The sequence below is a fragment of the Lathamus discolor genome, chromosome 8 (assembly GCF_037157495.1).
Source record: "Lathamus discolor isolate bLatDis1 chromosome 8, bLatDis1.hap1, whole genome shotgun sequence".
NCBI lineage: Eukaryota > Metazoa > Chordata > Aves > Psittaciformes > Psittacidae > Lathamus > Lathamus discolor.
The window spans coordinates 18,634,350-18,651,470 of record NC_088891.1 but is presented as its reverse complement, the minus strand read 5'-3'; the positions used below and the strand labels follow the sequence as shown (position 1 = coordinate 18,651,470).

The window sequence follows — 17,121 nt, the reverse complement described above, 5'->3', positions numbered from 1 at the left end:
TACAAGCCTCTCACCTCCCCTTACATTTTGCCACCCGATTCTTTTTTTGTCACTCATTGATCATAATTGCCATATATCTTACTTGGATTTTAGCTTAATCCTACTCCGTTCTACTAATTTCACTTGGAGATTTTGGAGTTGGTTTGCGGAGGGCAAGGACACATCTGTTATAGATGCCTTTTTTCATCTCATTACCTCACCTTGGTCTTTTCTTTTTTGTTCAATCTTATATGTGGGTGTTTTTCAACGAGGAAATGGTTCTTATAATGATAATAGGTTTTGGCACAGATAGCAGTGTAGTCTAGCATGTAGTTTCAGTCTCTTGCCTAAGGGCTGTTTCAGACTGGCCATTAGAAACTAGCTTTAGTGGCACCAGTTAAAAACAAGACAAAAGCTCAGATTCTTGAGGGTAACAGTATCCTTGAGAAGCATAATTTGTTTTAATTAGCACTGTAATTAGTATACAACATCTGCTTTATGCTTATACTTGAGTTGCACAATGCTCCAAGTTACTCTACGTAATCTCTTGCACACCTATGAACTTGAATTCCTGTCAGGCCTGTAAAACTCTAAACAGTGCATCCTAGAGCTGCCTTTCTTTTTCCCACCCCCCTTTTTCCCTCTTGGCAGTTTGGTGATTTTGAGTGGCTGTTCAGTTCAGCCTGGCAAAAACCTGCTACCTCAGTTGCTGATGTTTAATTGAATTCTTCTTACAGCTCCAGAAATAGTGAACTATGAGCCACTGGGACTGGCTGCAGATATGTGGTATGTTTTGAACTTCCCCCACCTTGCTCTTCTGTTGTCTGTTCCCAGTTTGCTCTGAACAGAATCCATTCTACTGCAGCAAATCAAAAGCCAGACAAAAAGCCCCAAACTCTTACGTGCAGTTAATAACTCTTTGTTCTGTCTTTCCGTTTGTATGCATTCTCTTAAATGAAAAGATAAGCATTTAATTTCTGCAGTATTACAATAAAACACTTAACTGATGGCAGTTACAGAGTTAACATTTTGCCACTGTCCACTGCAGAGGAGGACTCTTGAAAGAAAACATGTTCCTGTCTCACTTGTGACAGCTTTATTTATAAGTCCTGCATGCAGAGGAGACCTGCGTCTTAATCTGATCTGCTGAGCAGGCAGGCAAAAGAGGTCACCCCAAATAAAACTTCCTTGTTTCTGTTTCTTTGCATTTCTGGTGTGTCCTGTGGTAAATACCTGCTAGAGTAGAAATACATAAAGACTTCAGACACCCACATTACTTGGAAGTTGTGTGTTAAATTCGTGCTCAACACCCTGAAACAACATTCTTTGGAAGAGATGTGTTTTCTAAAGCTGCTTGTATAGCAGCTACTATTGATTTTTTCATATTGTGTTTATTAAGAATACAGGTCATGTAGAATCCCTGCAATTAATCTCCTTTGTTTTTCAGGAGCATAGGAGTCATCACCTACATACTGTGAGTACAATGGATTTGTTGTGTAGAAGTGTTCCTAGAGTTCTGTTGCACTAGTATGAAACTGCTCTTCCCTTTAGGCATTTAAGAATGGGGTGGGCAGTGGTTTGTCTGATGGGCAAATGTTATCCTGCAGCCTTTTCAAGTTTAAAATAAAGGGTAAAAGAAGAGGGGCATTCTGAAATGTCTCTAGCACCACTGGGCATTTCTGCTTCTTATGGGACCTCATCAGCTCCAAATGGTAGAGGATGGAAAAGCTTAAGTGTATTGGTTTCTCACAGAATGACCACGAGCTACCAGTGTGTGGAGGGAATAGAAAGTGTAATAGTACCATTTACAAGGTGAGTTATTTCAGGTGAATACAGGGAAGATTTCATTTGCTTGTAAAGACAAATCAGTCCAGGTTACTATGCATAAGCGTGGTCACCCCTGTTCAAAAGGTGATTTTAAGCTGGGTTGGGAGCAGAGAAGTTGAATGTGGGAGCTGAGAATTCATTGTACAGCAGACAAAAGGGCTTGTTAAAATGAGTAAAGCAAAGGCTGGTTGGGAATACTGTTGTAGTCAGCATGAGGGGAAAAAAAGTCTGCCAACTGGTGATGACTAAATAAAAGTAGGAGATTATGACAAGCTCAGACTCAAAGAAATGAGGTTCTGTGGGCATCCCGGGGACAAGCTGTCGAGAGAGTTTTAAGGTGGAGCTTGACAACTTGAGCAAGTGCTTGTGTGACAATGGATGCATGCAGTGGAGGGACAGCATTCGCTGCTTCAGGTATTCTTTCTTCTGGTTTGATAAGAGAATTACAGAAGTGATCAGCAGTTCTTGGACCTAACTGCTTCCATTGAAATCAAGCTGCTGGGGAGCAGCGCATGGCAGAAACTACATGCTTGGAAATGTCTCACCCTGTCATTCCTACCCTGGGCTTCTGCTCTTCCTTATAACGTTCAGAGGACTAACTTGCCACATTTTAAAGAAGGAGCACTCCAGTGCTTTTTGTGATGGGAGGGGTCAGTTTGCATGGTATGCTAAGTACTAGGAATGCGTATGCCTTTAGTATTGCCTGTTGAATTTAAAGCCTTTTGTTCTGAAGAAGTCTGAGTAAATGGGGTGGGTCTAATGATACACCCTACTTTGGCAAACATGGCAGCAAGCGAATGGATGCCATCATTAAGTGCAGAGCTCAAAATGCTATAAGTCCTTAATTCAGCAACCAGTGGAGTGGTTCCCTGGGTTGTAAGGGTAAAGCCTTGAATACTGAGGTCTGCTGTTAGATATTTACAGGCACTGAGTCAGGATATGACAAGTCATTTGCATTAGGTGCTAGGATTTGAGAATCTCCTCATTTCGCAGACCTAAAGACTAAGTCCCAAAGAGGCGAATAGAGCGCTATTGGCTTTAGCTTTCAGCAGAGAGCCAGAGGGTGGAATTACAGCTGCTTCATTGCATAGTTTGGGGAAAGGGAATAGAAACTAAGGCTCTAGGGCAGGTTTCCAAGCTTTAGTTTTGGAACAGTGCCCATGGTCCATAGCAAGGTGCCCGCTTGTAGCCTTCTTTGTGGCTAACTGAAATGGAACAAAAGCTTAAGAGGTAGAATGTAAAACCCTTTAGGAAGTGAGATTGACTGTTGCTTATGGGGTGACATATACTGCACCAAAGAGAACTGAAGGACCATGGCTGCCTTGCTGTATAAGCTGCTTCAGCATTGCTGTATGATTATAGAGGGAGGGGAAACAGCTTGTGCGCTCAGATGTTTACTCTGTGGATAAAACCACGCGGTAGCTGGGAACTGGGCTGAATGGCCCAGGTGGTCCCGTTAAATTTCTGCTTATCCCCAGATTCCCAGCCAACATGGCAGTGGCATTGCAACAAGGTAAAAGGACTGTTGGGCAGGATCATGTAAGCAGGTGGTTTAGTATTCACAGCCTCAGTTTACATCCCAGGAGTTTATTGAAGCCCTATTTTGAGTGTGCTGCGTCCTGGAACCGTGCTATCAAAGCCAGACATATTAGATAAGCATAATAATAGCCCAGAAGATTTTCAGAAAGGGATGAGATCAATTTCCTTGGTATAAATAACATTTCCTATCAAGCAGGCTTTTGCCAGTTGGCATCCCTTTGGACTGGGGGAGGGAGGAAGGGGAGGGCAGGCAGAGTCTACAGTGTATCTGTTCTAACACTTGAGTTTAGTGGAGCAGAGGTATCAAAGGCATCAAAGTTGAAGGTTATCACTTGCTGTTGAGAGGTGGGCAAAGCAGGAGGAAAGCTTTTTCTCACAAGATGCTGAGTAACTTTTTATTATGATGTTGTCTCCATTATATCCTTGCAGTTAGAGCAGAGTGCCAACAGGGTGAAACTTTGCATTGCTCAGAAGCAGTTGGACTTTATTGTAGACAAAGTCCTTTTGTTTGTGACTTCCTTCTAATGAGCAGCATGACACTACCTGTCCATCGGACTTGGCTCCTAGGCAAGGCCACGCACCTGACTGCCCATCCCACATTGTGTTTTGGTTCCAGCTGAGAAACGTCTCTTGGCTGAACCCACTGTGCAGGGAACTTGTCAGTAGCTTTGCAGACAGAAAAGCAGTAGGGGCAGGGCTTTTCCTACCCAAAGAAAATGTATAGAAACACTACTTTCTCTGAAGCTGATGGAAGCTTCTGCCTGGTAGTGTTTGTGGGCTCATAGGAACAGAGACTCTCCTCTGCTGAAACTTCTGCTTTGATTAGCAAACACTTCAGTGAGACTCTTGAGAGAGGAGAATCTGCATTTTTATCTGTGTGCACACATTAGTGCCATACTAGAGACTTTCAACGTGAGTCTGATTCATAACCCGTAGATGTAGTGAGCCAAAGCTGGGCCTGTTATTTCCCATGTAGCATGGCTGCTACAGCACAGGATTCACAAATGTCCTGAGACTGCATTATGCACTCACTGTAATTTCAATAGGGGACCTCTGCTCTTTATTTTTCCAGCTGATTTTTCTTTCTGGCTTATCTAGCCTCAGTGGTGCTTCGCCTTTCCTTGGAGAAACTAAGCAAGAAACGCTTGCCAACATCACAGCTGTGAATTATGAATTTGATGAAGAATTTTTCAGCAACACCAGTGACTTGGCAAAAGATTTTATTCAGAAACTCCTGGTGAAAGATACACGGTAAGTGTCAATTCAGGAAGATCCATTTGTCTCTAGGATAAACTTGGTAAAAATAGGTTTTTCTGGCTTTTAATAAAAGCTGTGGAATGGGGAAGTAGCATCTCCTTCCCTATAATCCTCTTTTTCTGGAAGGGAAGTTAGGCCATTGCAGTTTCTTTTAATGGCTTCATTAGGGGAGAAGAATGGTATTGGAGAGAAGGAGGCAAGGTGTTAGTCAAGATTTCTGCAAATCCTCAGGCCTTAGAATGGGCCGCAGTAGGTGGGGTTGGTGACAGGTTTGCAGAGGTCTAGCAACCTCTCTTAAAGAAAGGACAAGTCCCTGATACTGATTTGTCCCATGTGCAGAGGCAGTCCCTTTGCAGTGCTGTGTTTTCTACCTTTGATTCTCAGTGCTCTTAATGTGCTGTTCACCAAACTGCTACAATGCAGAAGGAAGTTAGGATTGCCCAGATTTGAAGTATTGCTCTCAGAAACGTTCCTCTCTGGAAATGGCAGCTCCTTCAGTGATGTAATACTGTGTTCTGGAGGCCAGTTTTGATGTAATTGATGTTGTATACCTTCATTCAAACATAGTCATATTCAAGATGTATAGAAATAATTTATTTTCCAAGCATGTAGGATGAACAAGACAAAGTCAGTGGACTTGTGTACCAGGTATTTCTCATTCACGTCTGTGGGGGGGTTTGTGGTGTTTTTTAGGAAACGGCTTACAATTCAGGAAGCTCTGTCTCATCCGTGGATAACGGTAAGTCTGAATAGACACACTGAGAGCAAAGCAGGGGTGATGTTCTTACTCTTAATGGTGTGTTAAATGGAAAACTGCCCTCCAGGTGCATAGTGATACTGTGTATCTCAAAGAAATGCACTGGGAAGAAATTGGTTGGATCTCACTGAATCCTTGGATTTCTGCAAATGACCTCTTCTTACCAAAACTTTGATGTTTGTTGCACATTCTGGTATATCCTACCTTAAACTGGGGTTTGCATTTTTCCATTCTTCTCAGTTTGCATGGACATATGCTATGCGTTTGGTTTAGTGCTTTCTTGAGTTGAGATTTCACTACATCCAATGTGGAAAATACCATTTCTCTCAAGATCTAACTGCCATACTAGGTGTGCTGGTTTGCTTACCTTTGTGTGTCTGTATGTACTTTTTCATCATAAACATGGCTTGCTTTTGTGGAGAAGTCTCTTACTGAAAACACATTTAGCTAATCTCAGCATGACTGATGAGGATGTTTGAAATGCAGTTTTTGCTTTGCATTGCACAGACCATTAACTGGAATGTTTTCAGGATTATTGTTCTTCCTCTTACAAATATTGATGGCTTTGAGACTGTTAACTGCTAAAAATCAACATGAAAATCAATTTATGCCCTGTTATTTACACTTACCACATTGGAATGAATGCACATCGCTTGTCACATTCAGGTCTGGGTTTATGTGTTGGTTTGTTTGGTTGTGTTTTTACTTTTACTCAAATGCATGAAGGAAAGCCTGTGGGAGCAGAGGCTCTCCCACCTTTGTGGAAGCTCAGGCTGCATCCATTGTGTATAGTTTTGAATTGCTGCACTGTCTTGTAAAAGGTCAGTAATATTGGTTCCTCTGTCTGATGGCTCACCAGCTGAAAGAAGAAACTAAAGTCCAAGAAAACAAGAAGGTTGAGAACACGCAGCTGAAGACAAAACGCCTGAGGGAGTACACCATAAAGTGCCATTCGAGTATGCCTCCCAATAACACCTACATCAACTTCGAGCGGTTTGCCCGGGTAGTAGAAGACATTTCACTTACGGAACGGGGGTTCAGCGCTTTGGCTGCATCCCATGATTCCTTACAGGAGGACATTGATGCTCTGGTTTCCATTTATAATGAGAAAGAAGCTTGGTATAAAGAGGAGAATGAAAGCGTGAGGCACAAGCTGTCTCAGCTGAAGTATGAATACCGGAAAATTGAATCCCTGAAAAGGCACCTACAAGATGATATCAAGACTGTAGGCACTAGTCTTACAGGCATAACAGGGAAGTACACTGATCTGCAGAGTCAATATGAATCTCTCAGTCAAGAACTTTCTGAGGAGCTCAAGTGGATACAGGATTTAATGAGTAATTTTCAACTGGAAAATGAAGCCTGTGTGAATGGAAACTTCGACTCTGTTTTCAACAAAGATATCAATGAATCTCTAATGGAGCTGTTAAATAGATCTCGCTGTGAGGAATTTCTTGCAGGCTTGAATCTTGAGATAGCAGCATCGCATCAGTGATACTGTAGATCAGGCTAGGTGCAGAGTTTACTGCCTGTTTCAAAGTACAGCAGCTTAAAAAGTTTTCAGTGCATAGATTCTACACAAAAAACATGACCTAGATCTGAAACAGAAAATCTCATGTATTGCACGAGATGCTGACCAAAAGCTTGCAGTGTTCTGTAGTATTGAAGTATTTTTCCTATGTTCAGTGTCTGAATTTATGGGAACTGTATCATCACAGTGTTATGGACACATCTAACCCTACAGCCTCTTGCATTGCCTGCGTTATACTTAGTCATGTATGACTGAGTATATATTCCTGAAGATTACTGAGTAATTAACTTGGAATAAAGAGTAGGTTGGTTGATACTTACTAGAAGCTGGATGCCTGGAAACTGATAAAAATCTCGTGTAGCTTCCTTGGTTGTGTGAAGGAATGGTCCTGCAAGCGAGCTGCAGGCAGTTCTACAGACAATATGAGAGAAATATTTGCAAAGGTTAAATCTGTCCCGTACACCAGAGTCAACAGTGTAGTAACTGAACATTTAGCTAGTGCTGTGGAAAGGCTCTGTGAAATGGCTGCTGATAAAGAAAAGTTGATTTTTTTTAGGCCAGTTATGCAGGGTGAAATCTTTTTATCATCAAAGATGTTGTTGATTTATCCTTTAGTTTAAAATCCAGCTGACTTTCCTGTTCTGTACCAAAGAAATCCTATTCATATGACACAGCAGTGATGAACTGATCAAATAACTGTGTGTGTAATTTTACAGTGCAAATCTTAAGTTGTGAGTGATAAGTGATAACACAAGTACTGGTTTGCTTTCTACAGTAAAGGTGATGACAAAGCTACAACTGATGTAATCTGTGGTGTGGGATTTGAGACCAGTGTTCTTGCTCTGAAGATACTTTTTTTTTCCCTGAAGGTTTAGAAAGCAAAAAAACCAAATTGTCCCAAACTTGACTCATGCCCTGCTGCCTTGTGTTTCAAAGAAGTCCTTTGATTATACTGTATTCATATGCACAGATGTATCCATCTCAGTTTTGGACACAATAAATAGTCACTTACGCAGGATGTACTTGTTCCCTGATGGTGTAGCTAGTGACTAAAGAAGAGATGTCGAGCTTCTGTGTACTGAAAAGAGTTACCTGCTTTGTTTCTGTGGCTAGTTTACAGCCAGCCCCTGTGCTAAGCTGTACGATTTCACTGCAAGGTAACGTTTATGCAGCTAGAAGAATTGGTGAGATAGTAGCCAGGGATCACTGCTCAAGTCCATCTAGAGTGGATCGTTATATACATATTAGAATGTCTTTCACTGCCCATCCTCATTCCTCCTTTCCTAGAGAACCTAATAAACTAAATGGAACTGTTGTTGTTCAGAACATTATTAAGAATAATGTTTATTACTTTGATAAAAGTATACTCTCATCCAAGTGGTTTAGAGCACAGTGGTCCACTCACTGCCATGTCCTCATAAAGATGTGCAGAGGCTGGTGAAAATGCAGAGTTCTGAAAACAGTTACTCAATTAGGGGTATTGTAACTCCTGTCATTGTACTTGGGGGAGGATGGAAACTGTATGCTCTCTGTGGCATCTTTCTTTGCACAAGATAAAAAACTTCCTAAAGGTTCCAAGTGGTGCAGATAGCCAGGAGATGTCCCTAGCAAGGTGGTGGTGATGGTGGGAAGTGGGCTCCACTGTGACAAATAGTACTGGGAATTTTACGTATGCCCATTTTTCATTCTTTTAGAATGCTTCAGTCATCACTACTGTAGTGTTCCTTTGAGCTGGAAGGCCCATGGGATACTGTGCAGGGGAACTGGAACACAGGACGCCTTATCCCCGTTTTATAAGGGAGAGAGTCCTAATTCTTAAAAAGTAACTTAAAACTTAGTGAGAGTTCATATCTGCAGCAAAGATCCTCAGGAAAGAGAGTCTGCCTTCCCTCAGCTATGATCTCATATTCTCTGTTCATCTTGATATTCTTTATGCACAAATGTGTTGGCACAATGAGAAGGAACATTAAATGAGGCCACTCTGTTCCTGAGCATGTCTAGGTGAGGTTATTGTTGTGACTCAGTCCTTGAGGCTAATGCTCTGTGAGCTGAAGGAGGTCACTGACATCCTGCTTTTGAGAAGATACTCTGATGATGGGGAAAACAACCGGGTCACTGGCTTGCAGGCCACTTAGAAGTTGAGAGGCTGTTATTAAGAGTCTGCAGTAGCTCACTGTAAAGTGGGCTACTTTTGATGCAGCGATGGTTTTGCTGCTGAAAGGGCACTCAGAGATTGTTCATTGTGATTGTACAGCTGACATTTAGCAAGTGACATTTTTTCCACTTCACACTGATTTCTACTCGGTGTTTTGTTGAACCATGATAGTCATTTGCAGCATGAGGAAATTACATTTAATGCTTGAATGTCCCAGTTCTGTTGTACGCAAGCGGTCTATACCTCTACATCAGAAAGAGGCATAATGGATAGCGTGGCTCCTGGAATTTCTTTTGGGATGTCTGTACAAATGCTGGAAAGTGAATGTGTTGTCTCATGAATATTATCAATTATTTTGCTGAAAAAATGTTTAAATCCTTACTGCTGTGATTTCCCTTCTCCTTTGGTGCTCTTGCTTCTGCAGGTATCTGGCTTGGTTGCATTCCAGTTCAGTATAAATATTTCTGGTTTATCCACCTCCTACATATGCAGCTCAGAACTGCAGGAATGGTTGCCACTCCGTAAGCTCCATGGTCTTTGAAGGGTTGATTTCTTTCCTTTCTCTTTTGCCTTTTACCAGATCTGGTTGTGAACTTTTTTCCCCTCAATCTGTCACATACAGTTTTCTGGTCTATACAAATTTTGATGTGGTTTTGGAGTTGAAAGGTGCTCTGTTTTCAGAAGGGCTGTGTCAGGGTTTGCAGAACAGCTGTTCCGTTATACCAGGTGGGCATCCGAACATTTTAGGCGCATGCCTGAATTCTGATGTTTGTTTTTTTCTTGTCTGTTTTTCCATACTCAGGTATTGCAGTTCTTTCCTCATGTATTTATTGCCAGGGTATCAATGTCTTGTGCTGTCATGCTCTGGGTATGGTTAAAGGACAAAGCCTACATCTTTTCAGTGGTGTGCATCCTCATCACTAATACGAAATGACAGCTTTTTCCCTTTTCATTACGGTGATATCAGCAAAACATTAAAGTCAGTTAGATGAAATGCTGTGAAAATGATTAAGGGATGGGACTGTTAGTCAAAGGGGAGAGACTGAGAGAGCTGGGATTGCTCAGTGTCAAAAGGAGAAGGCTTGGGCAGATCTTCTCAATCTGTATAAATACGTGATGGAATGGAGTAAAGAAAACAGAGCCAGGCTCTTCTCGGTGGCATCCCATGACAGAACAAGAGGCAATGGGCACCAGCAGGAAGAAATAACATTTATGTATTACAAAGAGCAAACAAACTTGTTACTAAAGGAGCAGTCAAATGCTGGAACATGTTCTTAGAGGTGTTATGGAGCCTCTGTCCTTCAACACCTGAGTGAGCTGTGGCGCTGGGCACGCTGCAGTAGCTGACCCTGTCTGAGCAAGGGGGCTGGACTAGAAGATCTCCAGAGGCCCCTTCCAAACTCAACTATCCTGTGATTCCCGGCAAGTCCAGTGTTGACAAAAGCTGGTCATGGATTGCTGTTCTTGGGTCACCTTCTGATTTTGCTTGGGATCTCTAATTGCAGATTCCTTGCAGTGGCAGGTTACCTGGGCTTCTGATAAGCAGACAGGGTTTCATCACACAGCTTTGAGAGAGACAAGAAAAAAAGCTACTCTCTGGTACCATGTTAATACTTGGGTTGTAAAGTACAGCTAGCACCCTCTGGAGTTACTCCGTATTTCACATTCACGTGTTCCTTAGAGCTGAAGTGACTGCTTCAAACTTACCTATGTACCTTTGAAATGTTTATAGCACAGCACAGCTTTTTTGTTCTTGCCTTCTATGATGTTTACCCCAGCCTGGTAAAAGAAAACCTGTCAAAGCACAGTTCAGAAAAGATGTGCTGAAAGAGCCAAATCCTGAAAGCAAGGAAAGGGCCCTCATTGATCTTTGGTTTAAAAATATCCTTGTAAAGGGCAAAATGTTGAAAACTTTTATCTGAAAATATAGGAAGTAGCACAGAACCTAACTGTGGTGATGCTGGTTTACTTCTATTCTGTCATGATTTCTAGCAAGCCCCTACAAACCCCCTGAGCAGCAGTGTGTTGCAGTGCCACTGATGTGCTGGCGTCTCTCCTCCTCCTTTCTGTCAGGCCTCTGTGAAACCTGTTCTTTGCTTTCCCAGTGCCTTTCAGAGAGAGAGAGGTGAATAAATGCCAGATGATATGAGCTCTATCCAGAGAAGATCGTGCAGGTGTGAACTAAGAGGCACCTCAGCAACTTTACAAAGTGGAAGCACTGCCTTAGCATCCTCTAGCATCCCTCTCTCTCATTTGGCTGTCCTTCCTTCTGTCCTTCAGCTAGAAAAGCTGTTCCCAGACCTTTTGTTTGTTTTTATGTGATCATTATGAAACAGAAGATACAAGTGTAGGTTGGAACGAAGTCCAGGCCATGTGGTACACCTTTTGTGCCAGGTTGCATGGCTAGAAAGGGGCAGCAGTGGAACTTCTGAGCACAATTTTTTGCACACAGCCAAGTGTGACCATGGACTGCACTAGCTTTAGGATGTTGTTTGAGATCAAAGGGTCCTCTCCAGGCACAAGGTGGACTAGATTTAACTATTTTTCTTCTGCTTTTACCTATATGAACCCGCAGCTTCTCCAGCCAGCATTCTTTCACCCAGCTCCAGAGTACATGAAGAATCTTATGTATTTCATGCCCCAGAGGGAGCCAGGCAATAAAATTGCTCTCTTATCTTCCAGCCAGTGAACAAGCGACAGGCTTTGGTTCGGCAATCGTCTGTTGTTAACATGGAAAACTTCAAAAGGCAATATGCTAGAAGAAGATGGAAGGTATGACAGTGATGCTTTAGTCCTTCTCATGTCAGGCTTCCCCAGCCTCATGGAACAGAAGGCAAGATAAAACTTGAATGTAAAATTGTAATACACAGTAGGTAAATGAAATGTGTTCTGGAATGTCTGTGCTGCATATGTGTGGTCAGGTTCTCATTCCTCCCTCTCTCCATAGCTTTCTTACCGTATTGTCTCATTGTGCAACCAGTTGTCTCGTTCGCTGGTGAAAAAAGTCCTAATAGAAGATGAAAGTATGGTAGGTACATTTCTTGAATGGGGAGAAGGACCAGTTTTGCTGTGCAGTGATTTTTGCTGTCCTTAAATGGATGCACAGCCCAATAGGATTGCAGTGTTTTTACGGGGGAAACCAGATGGGACCGTGGTGTCCACTGTGTGCCTTTAATGCTGCCATAAGTTGTGTTACAGAAATGTTGGGCAGGGAGAGCTGGTAACTATAAACCCTTGAGGTGCTAGCCACATTTATGCTGCAGGGGAGCAGCAGGGAGGCTGCAGGTTCTGTTTGGATACTGTTGGACTGTGCTGTCTGCCTGGGAAGTGAGCAGTGTCGGAGAGAGTCTGCACTGCTGCTCTGATGCCCAGCAGTGTGGTGGAGGGTTGGGGACCCCTGCAGTGCATGTGGCCTTCTGGAATTCCTATTAGCTCTGCTCTTCTCAAGAGATGATAAGCTAATAATGTTAGAACATCATGTTAGCAGCATGGTGTCTCATAGATGTGACTGATTGTGGTCTTTCTATTTCAGAGAAACTGTGAAAGTGACAGTGAGGATCTTTCTCAAAGAAAAGCCACTCATCAGAGGAGAAACAGCATATCATAATGGAAGGGGAGTTTCACGGGCAGGAGACAGAGGCAACTTCCATCCTTGTTGAAAAGAGCAGCTCTGACAGTAGACCTTGACTTCCTGTCTAAATCCTTGGTATGATGCTTCTCACTTCTCAAACTGCACCAACAGCTGGATGGTATTACTAAATGCCTGCTGAGCAGTTTAGAAAGTTGGTGATCCAGATTCCTGAGGAAATGCTGCAGCACAAGCACTGGTTGAAGTGCCTTTGTATGTTGAATGTTTCAGTGATACTTCAATCCACTTGGGATATCAACTGCACTCAGGACTTAGGGTTTCTAGTGATATTCTTTAGCTGCAGAATTATTCACATTCTGCACAATGATAAAGACTGTGCATAATTATTTCAGTCAGGGAAATTGTTATTGAGTCTTCAGGAAAAAAAATTAATATAGTTTTCATTTGTTAATAGCGTAAGTATTTGATGACAGATATCTGTCAGGTTTATTATCTGTGTGCAGTACTCTGTTACTGCTGCCACTGAAGAAAAAATCATAGTGCCATTACATATCATAACCTTGATTTCATGAACCTAACAGTAAACAGTTCTGTACTGCAGTAAGAGCTGCACTTTGGCCATCATCTCTGGCTGAAAACTAGCACAACCTGACATTGTCAATGGGAGTACAGCTGATTCTGGGCACTGAGCTAGGCCAGGGCAATTTTGGGATGAAAAAGGGAAAAATTTTGTAGTGACTTACATGCACCCAAATACAGTGTTTTTACAGAACGATGGCAGGATGCTTCACCAAACAGGGCACTTAAAAACCCAAGGTATATAAAGAAATAGTTCTTATTAGACTTTGTTATTATTTTATTTTATTGTTGGCAAATTGGAGATTCACTAACCCCTATTTGTATAGGTGCTGTTTACATGTAACCCAAACTGCAAACAGCTGTGTGTTATTCAGGGGGTTGTAGCCACAACTGGGGAAATAAGCACTTTGATATTGATGTAACACCTCTGTGCTAGGAAGTTGCATCATTTTAACTACATTAGTTTCTAAGCCAGTATTGTTCAATTGGTACCAAACATGGGTATAGACTAGGGTATATTTTTTTTAATTGAAAATATTACTTGTTAGAAGTTCATATTTATTTTGCCATTTAATAAATTAAAACTCGGAAAGCAAGCCTACTAGGAACAGCTGTAGATTGACAAGGAAACTGGATTTTTTGGCTTTAGGGTTGTCACTTCTAGGCCAAGTTTAGAGGGTAAACTGATCTTTGAAACTAGTATCAGGTTAATTCTGCCTGGCTTCCTCTTTCTAAGAAATGAAAGTACACTGCTTTTATTTGTAGCTTTGTATCCTTGCTTGCGCAGAGACTAAAATGAGGTTGATGAGAAAGTATTTCTGTGAAAGGAAGGAAATGAACGAGAAGCATTGGAGGAGAGAGGCTGAAAGTAGGATTTGAGGGAAGAAATAAAATGAAAGGAGGTGATGGTGGGGAAAAAGCAGTGGAGAGGAATGAGTAGGAGAGGGACAGGCAGGGAGCGAAGGTGAACCTGGGCTGGGAAGGTTGAAGGAAGGGAAAGAGGATGTCGCTATAGGAATTGTGGAAGCAGGAGAATTAATGTTTTGGCAAATATGGCATTGAATTTTGATACTATTTATTTAATTTCCTTTTATTTCATGTTTTGTACTGCCATAGCCTGTGACATTTGCCTGGTCAAGGGGTAAGGAGCAGGGCATAGGCTTCTCTTCACATTCAGTTAGAAGGTGCATTCCTGAGCTTTATGTGTAATTTCTGGGGCAGAATCCTCAAAAAGTGCTGTAGTAACGTACATATTAAGGAGCAGTAACGGGAAAAACTATTGTTTCAGTGTCTGGAGGGAATCTTTCCTAAGTAGAAGACTAAAAATGTGTATTTGGATAAAAGCTGTTCAACTTACCTACCAAATTTTGCTTCCTGCTTCCCCTGTCTCATGCATTATCATTAGTTCACTCCCTGGGCTATGGAAAACCAAACAAACTTGGAGTCAGTGGCATTTTCCTGGAGTTTCGAAACACCTTCGTTTTCCAGATTAGAGATTGCAGGTTGTGTATGGAAATCACATTCCTGAAAAGTAAGCCCTGGTTAAAATAGCTGTTGGTTTGTTGTTGCATCCGAATTGTGCTGTCACGGAGGTGAGAAAAACCCCAGCAACTATTGAGCAAAACAAAGGCTGAGAGAGCTGGGCTCGTTCAGTCTGGAGAAGGCTCTGGGGGGACCTTAGAGCAGATCCAGAGGCAACAAGAAACCTGGAGAGGGGCTTTCTGCAGGGACAGGCCAAGGGGAATGGCTTTAACCTGCCCGAGGGGAGACTGAGATGAGCTCTTAGGCAGAAGCTCTTCCCTGTGAGGGTGCTGAAGCGCTGGCACAGGGTGCCCAGAGAAGCTGTGGCTGCCCCATCCCTGGCAGTGCTCAAGGCCAGGCTGGACACAGGGGCTTGGAGCAAGCTGCTCCAGTGGAAGGGGTCCCTGCCAGTGGCAGGGGCTCGGACTGGATGAGCTTTAAGGTCCCTTCAACACAAACCAGGCTGTGAGTCTATGACTCTGTGAAGATGGGAAGCAGTGGCAGGGCAGGCAGGGTGAAGTTCAGTTATTAACCGTGTGTTAATAAAAGATGTGTAAAAAGGTGTTTTAACGAAGACATCACAGGCAGCTCACGGTGTCTGCTCCTCAGTTACTTTGCTGCCCAGGTCAGCTCAGGACGCGAGCGCTGGCTCGGCCCTGGGGGAGCGGCAGGCTTGGCCTCCCTCTGCAGCACTCGGTCGTCTCGTAGCTCCGCACGGCTCCAGGTGATGCGATGTTCATTGCACAAAGGCTGCAAAGAGCAGTGCTGGTGTCAAGCCAGACTCCTCCCTGGCTGTTCCAGACGGCAGCATGTGTGTATAACCTCTTGCTCTCAGGGTTATTTGCTAGGAGGTTTCATGGTGTTTTTCCAAATGCGGTGTTTTCTGTGCTTATCACTGTTCCATCGAGGCAGAAATGGGGGCAGCTCTGTTTGCTGCTCTGGGGGAACACCACCTCAGCACAGGGGTCACCTTCATTCTTTACCATTGCTGGGTTTTGGGGAGCACTTGACAAGTTCTTTTATTAAGGGGGGGAACCGAAGTGTAGAAAGGACTGTGGTGGTGGGAGGGGAGGTGTAGTGCGCTTCAATAAACCAGTTTATGTTACAGAATTTACGGGGGGGTGTGTGTTTGAAAAGCCTCCCTTGTGTGTATTTTGAGCCCCAAGGAACCTGGAGGTATGTGGTAGCTTAAAACCCCCCGGTGTTGTTACTGCGGTGCGGTGAGAGTTGTTACTGGTGTTCGGGGCTCATAAACCCGTGTGCCTGTGGTGCCCCTGCGGAGCACAGGTCCCCGCCCGCAGCGGGGCTCGATGTGTTTGTTAATAAAGCCTTGTGGAGCACGAGTCCGTCTCTTTCCTTCCTCCCGCGCGGTGCCCCTCGGATCGTGCGCTGCCCTCAGGGCCTGCGGGCAGCAGGGACGCGGGGCTTCGGCACCGGCTGCGGCAGCCGCCTCCCTCCTCCGTCCCTTCCTCCGTGCCGCGGGGGTGGCCGCGCTGCCCGCCCCGGGCTCGCAGCCGCGGGGTTCGGCCGTTGGAGGAGGATGAAGATGGAGGCGCTGCCGTGAGGGGCCGCCCTCGTGCCGCGCGCGTGCCGGCCGCCTCACGGGTGGCGGGAGGCTCCGCTCCGCTGCGGCTCGGGCGGAGGGCGGGCGGCCCGGAGAGAGCAGCGCGAAATGGCTGCGTGAGGGGGCCGGAGGGGACCCGTCAGCTCAGCACCAGCCTTTTAGCCCGAGCGGGCTGGCTGCGGCTGGCTACACGCCGAAGCGAGGGCCTGCTGGACCGTGATGGATCGCGCTGCTGCTTCAGGATCGAGGGCCCTGCTCTGCACCCCGCGGTCCCATCGCCTCAGGGAGTGAGGTAAGCACGGCTCCTTCTGACCCCATGGACTTTCTGTGCACTTTTACTGGTGTTAATCTCGGGCCTCTGCTGTCTGGTTGCCTTTATGGTGCATCTGGTGATTTCTTTTCCTGTAACAAGAGGTATTGTTCCTGTCCATGTTTGTGTGTAGATAAGGGAAGCTGTGTGTGCCAGGATAAAAGGAGGTGGATATTTAACAGTGTTCAGTTGAGAATTGATGAGGACCCAGGGGTATTTCTTTTACTTCTGTCCTTAATATATGGTGACTCTTGAACTGGCTGATACTCTTTGTGGTTTTCACTTAATCTTGCTCTGTCTCCATGTTAAACTATCGTGTACTCGAGTGGCAGGCAGTGTGTTATTTGCAGCAGGTGTGTTTCAGTGAGAGGAGTTCAAAGCAGTGGTAGGCATTGTTGTGCACGGGTGGCAGGGTACCATCAGCTGTGGGCCATCAAGAGCCTGATGAAGTGATGTTAGAGCCGGCTTCGTCCAGCTGAGGCAGAGAGACTCGGGATGCGTATGGGGGATGGC

General features: G+C 44.2%; 1 protein-coding gene across 2 annotated transcripts in view; it reads left to right on the top strand.

Moving 5' to 3' along the window:
* Positions 1 to 16,077, top strand: part of DAPK2 (death associated protein kinase 2) — a 48,376-nt gene extending 32,299 nt beyond the window's left edge. Inside the window, exons 6-12 of one of the 2 annotated variants that reach the window (XM_065688879.1) lie at positions 717 to 765; positions 1,427 to 1,453; positions 4,444 to 4,596; positions 5,296 to 5,341; positions 11,728 to 11,817; positions 11,993 to 12,073; positions 12,578 to 16,077. In XM_065688879.1, the coding sequence (XP_065544951.1) occupies positions 717 to 765; positions 1,427 to 1,453; positions 4,444 to 4,596; positions 5,296 to 5,341; positions 11,728 to 11,817; positions 11,993 to 12,073; positions 12,578 to 12,652 (521 nt within the window). In that variant the 3' untranslated portion in view covers positions 12,653 to 16,077. Of the gene's footprint in view, positions 1 to 716; positions 766 to 1,426; positions 1,454 to 4,443; positions 4,597 to 5,295; positions 5,342 to 6,218; positions 8,217 to 11,727; positions 11,818 to 11,992; positions 12,074 to 12,577 lie in introns of those variants that run through there. The other variant, XM_065688877.1, reaches the window with a different exon arrangement.
* Positions 16,078 to 17,121: the final 1,044 nt, after the last annotated feature.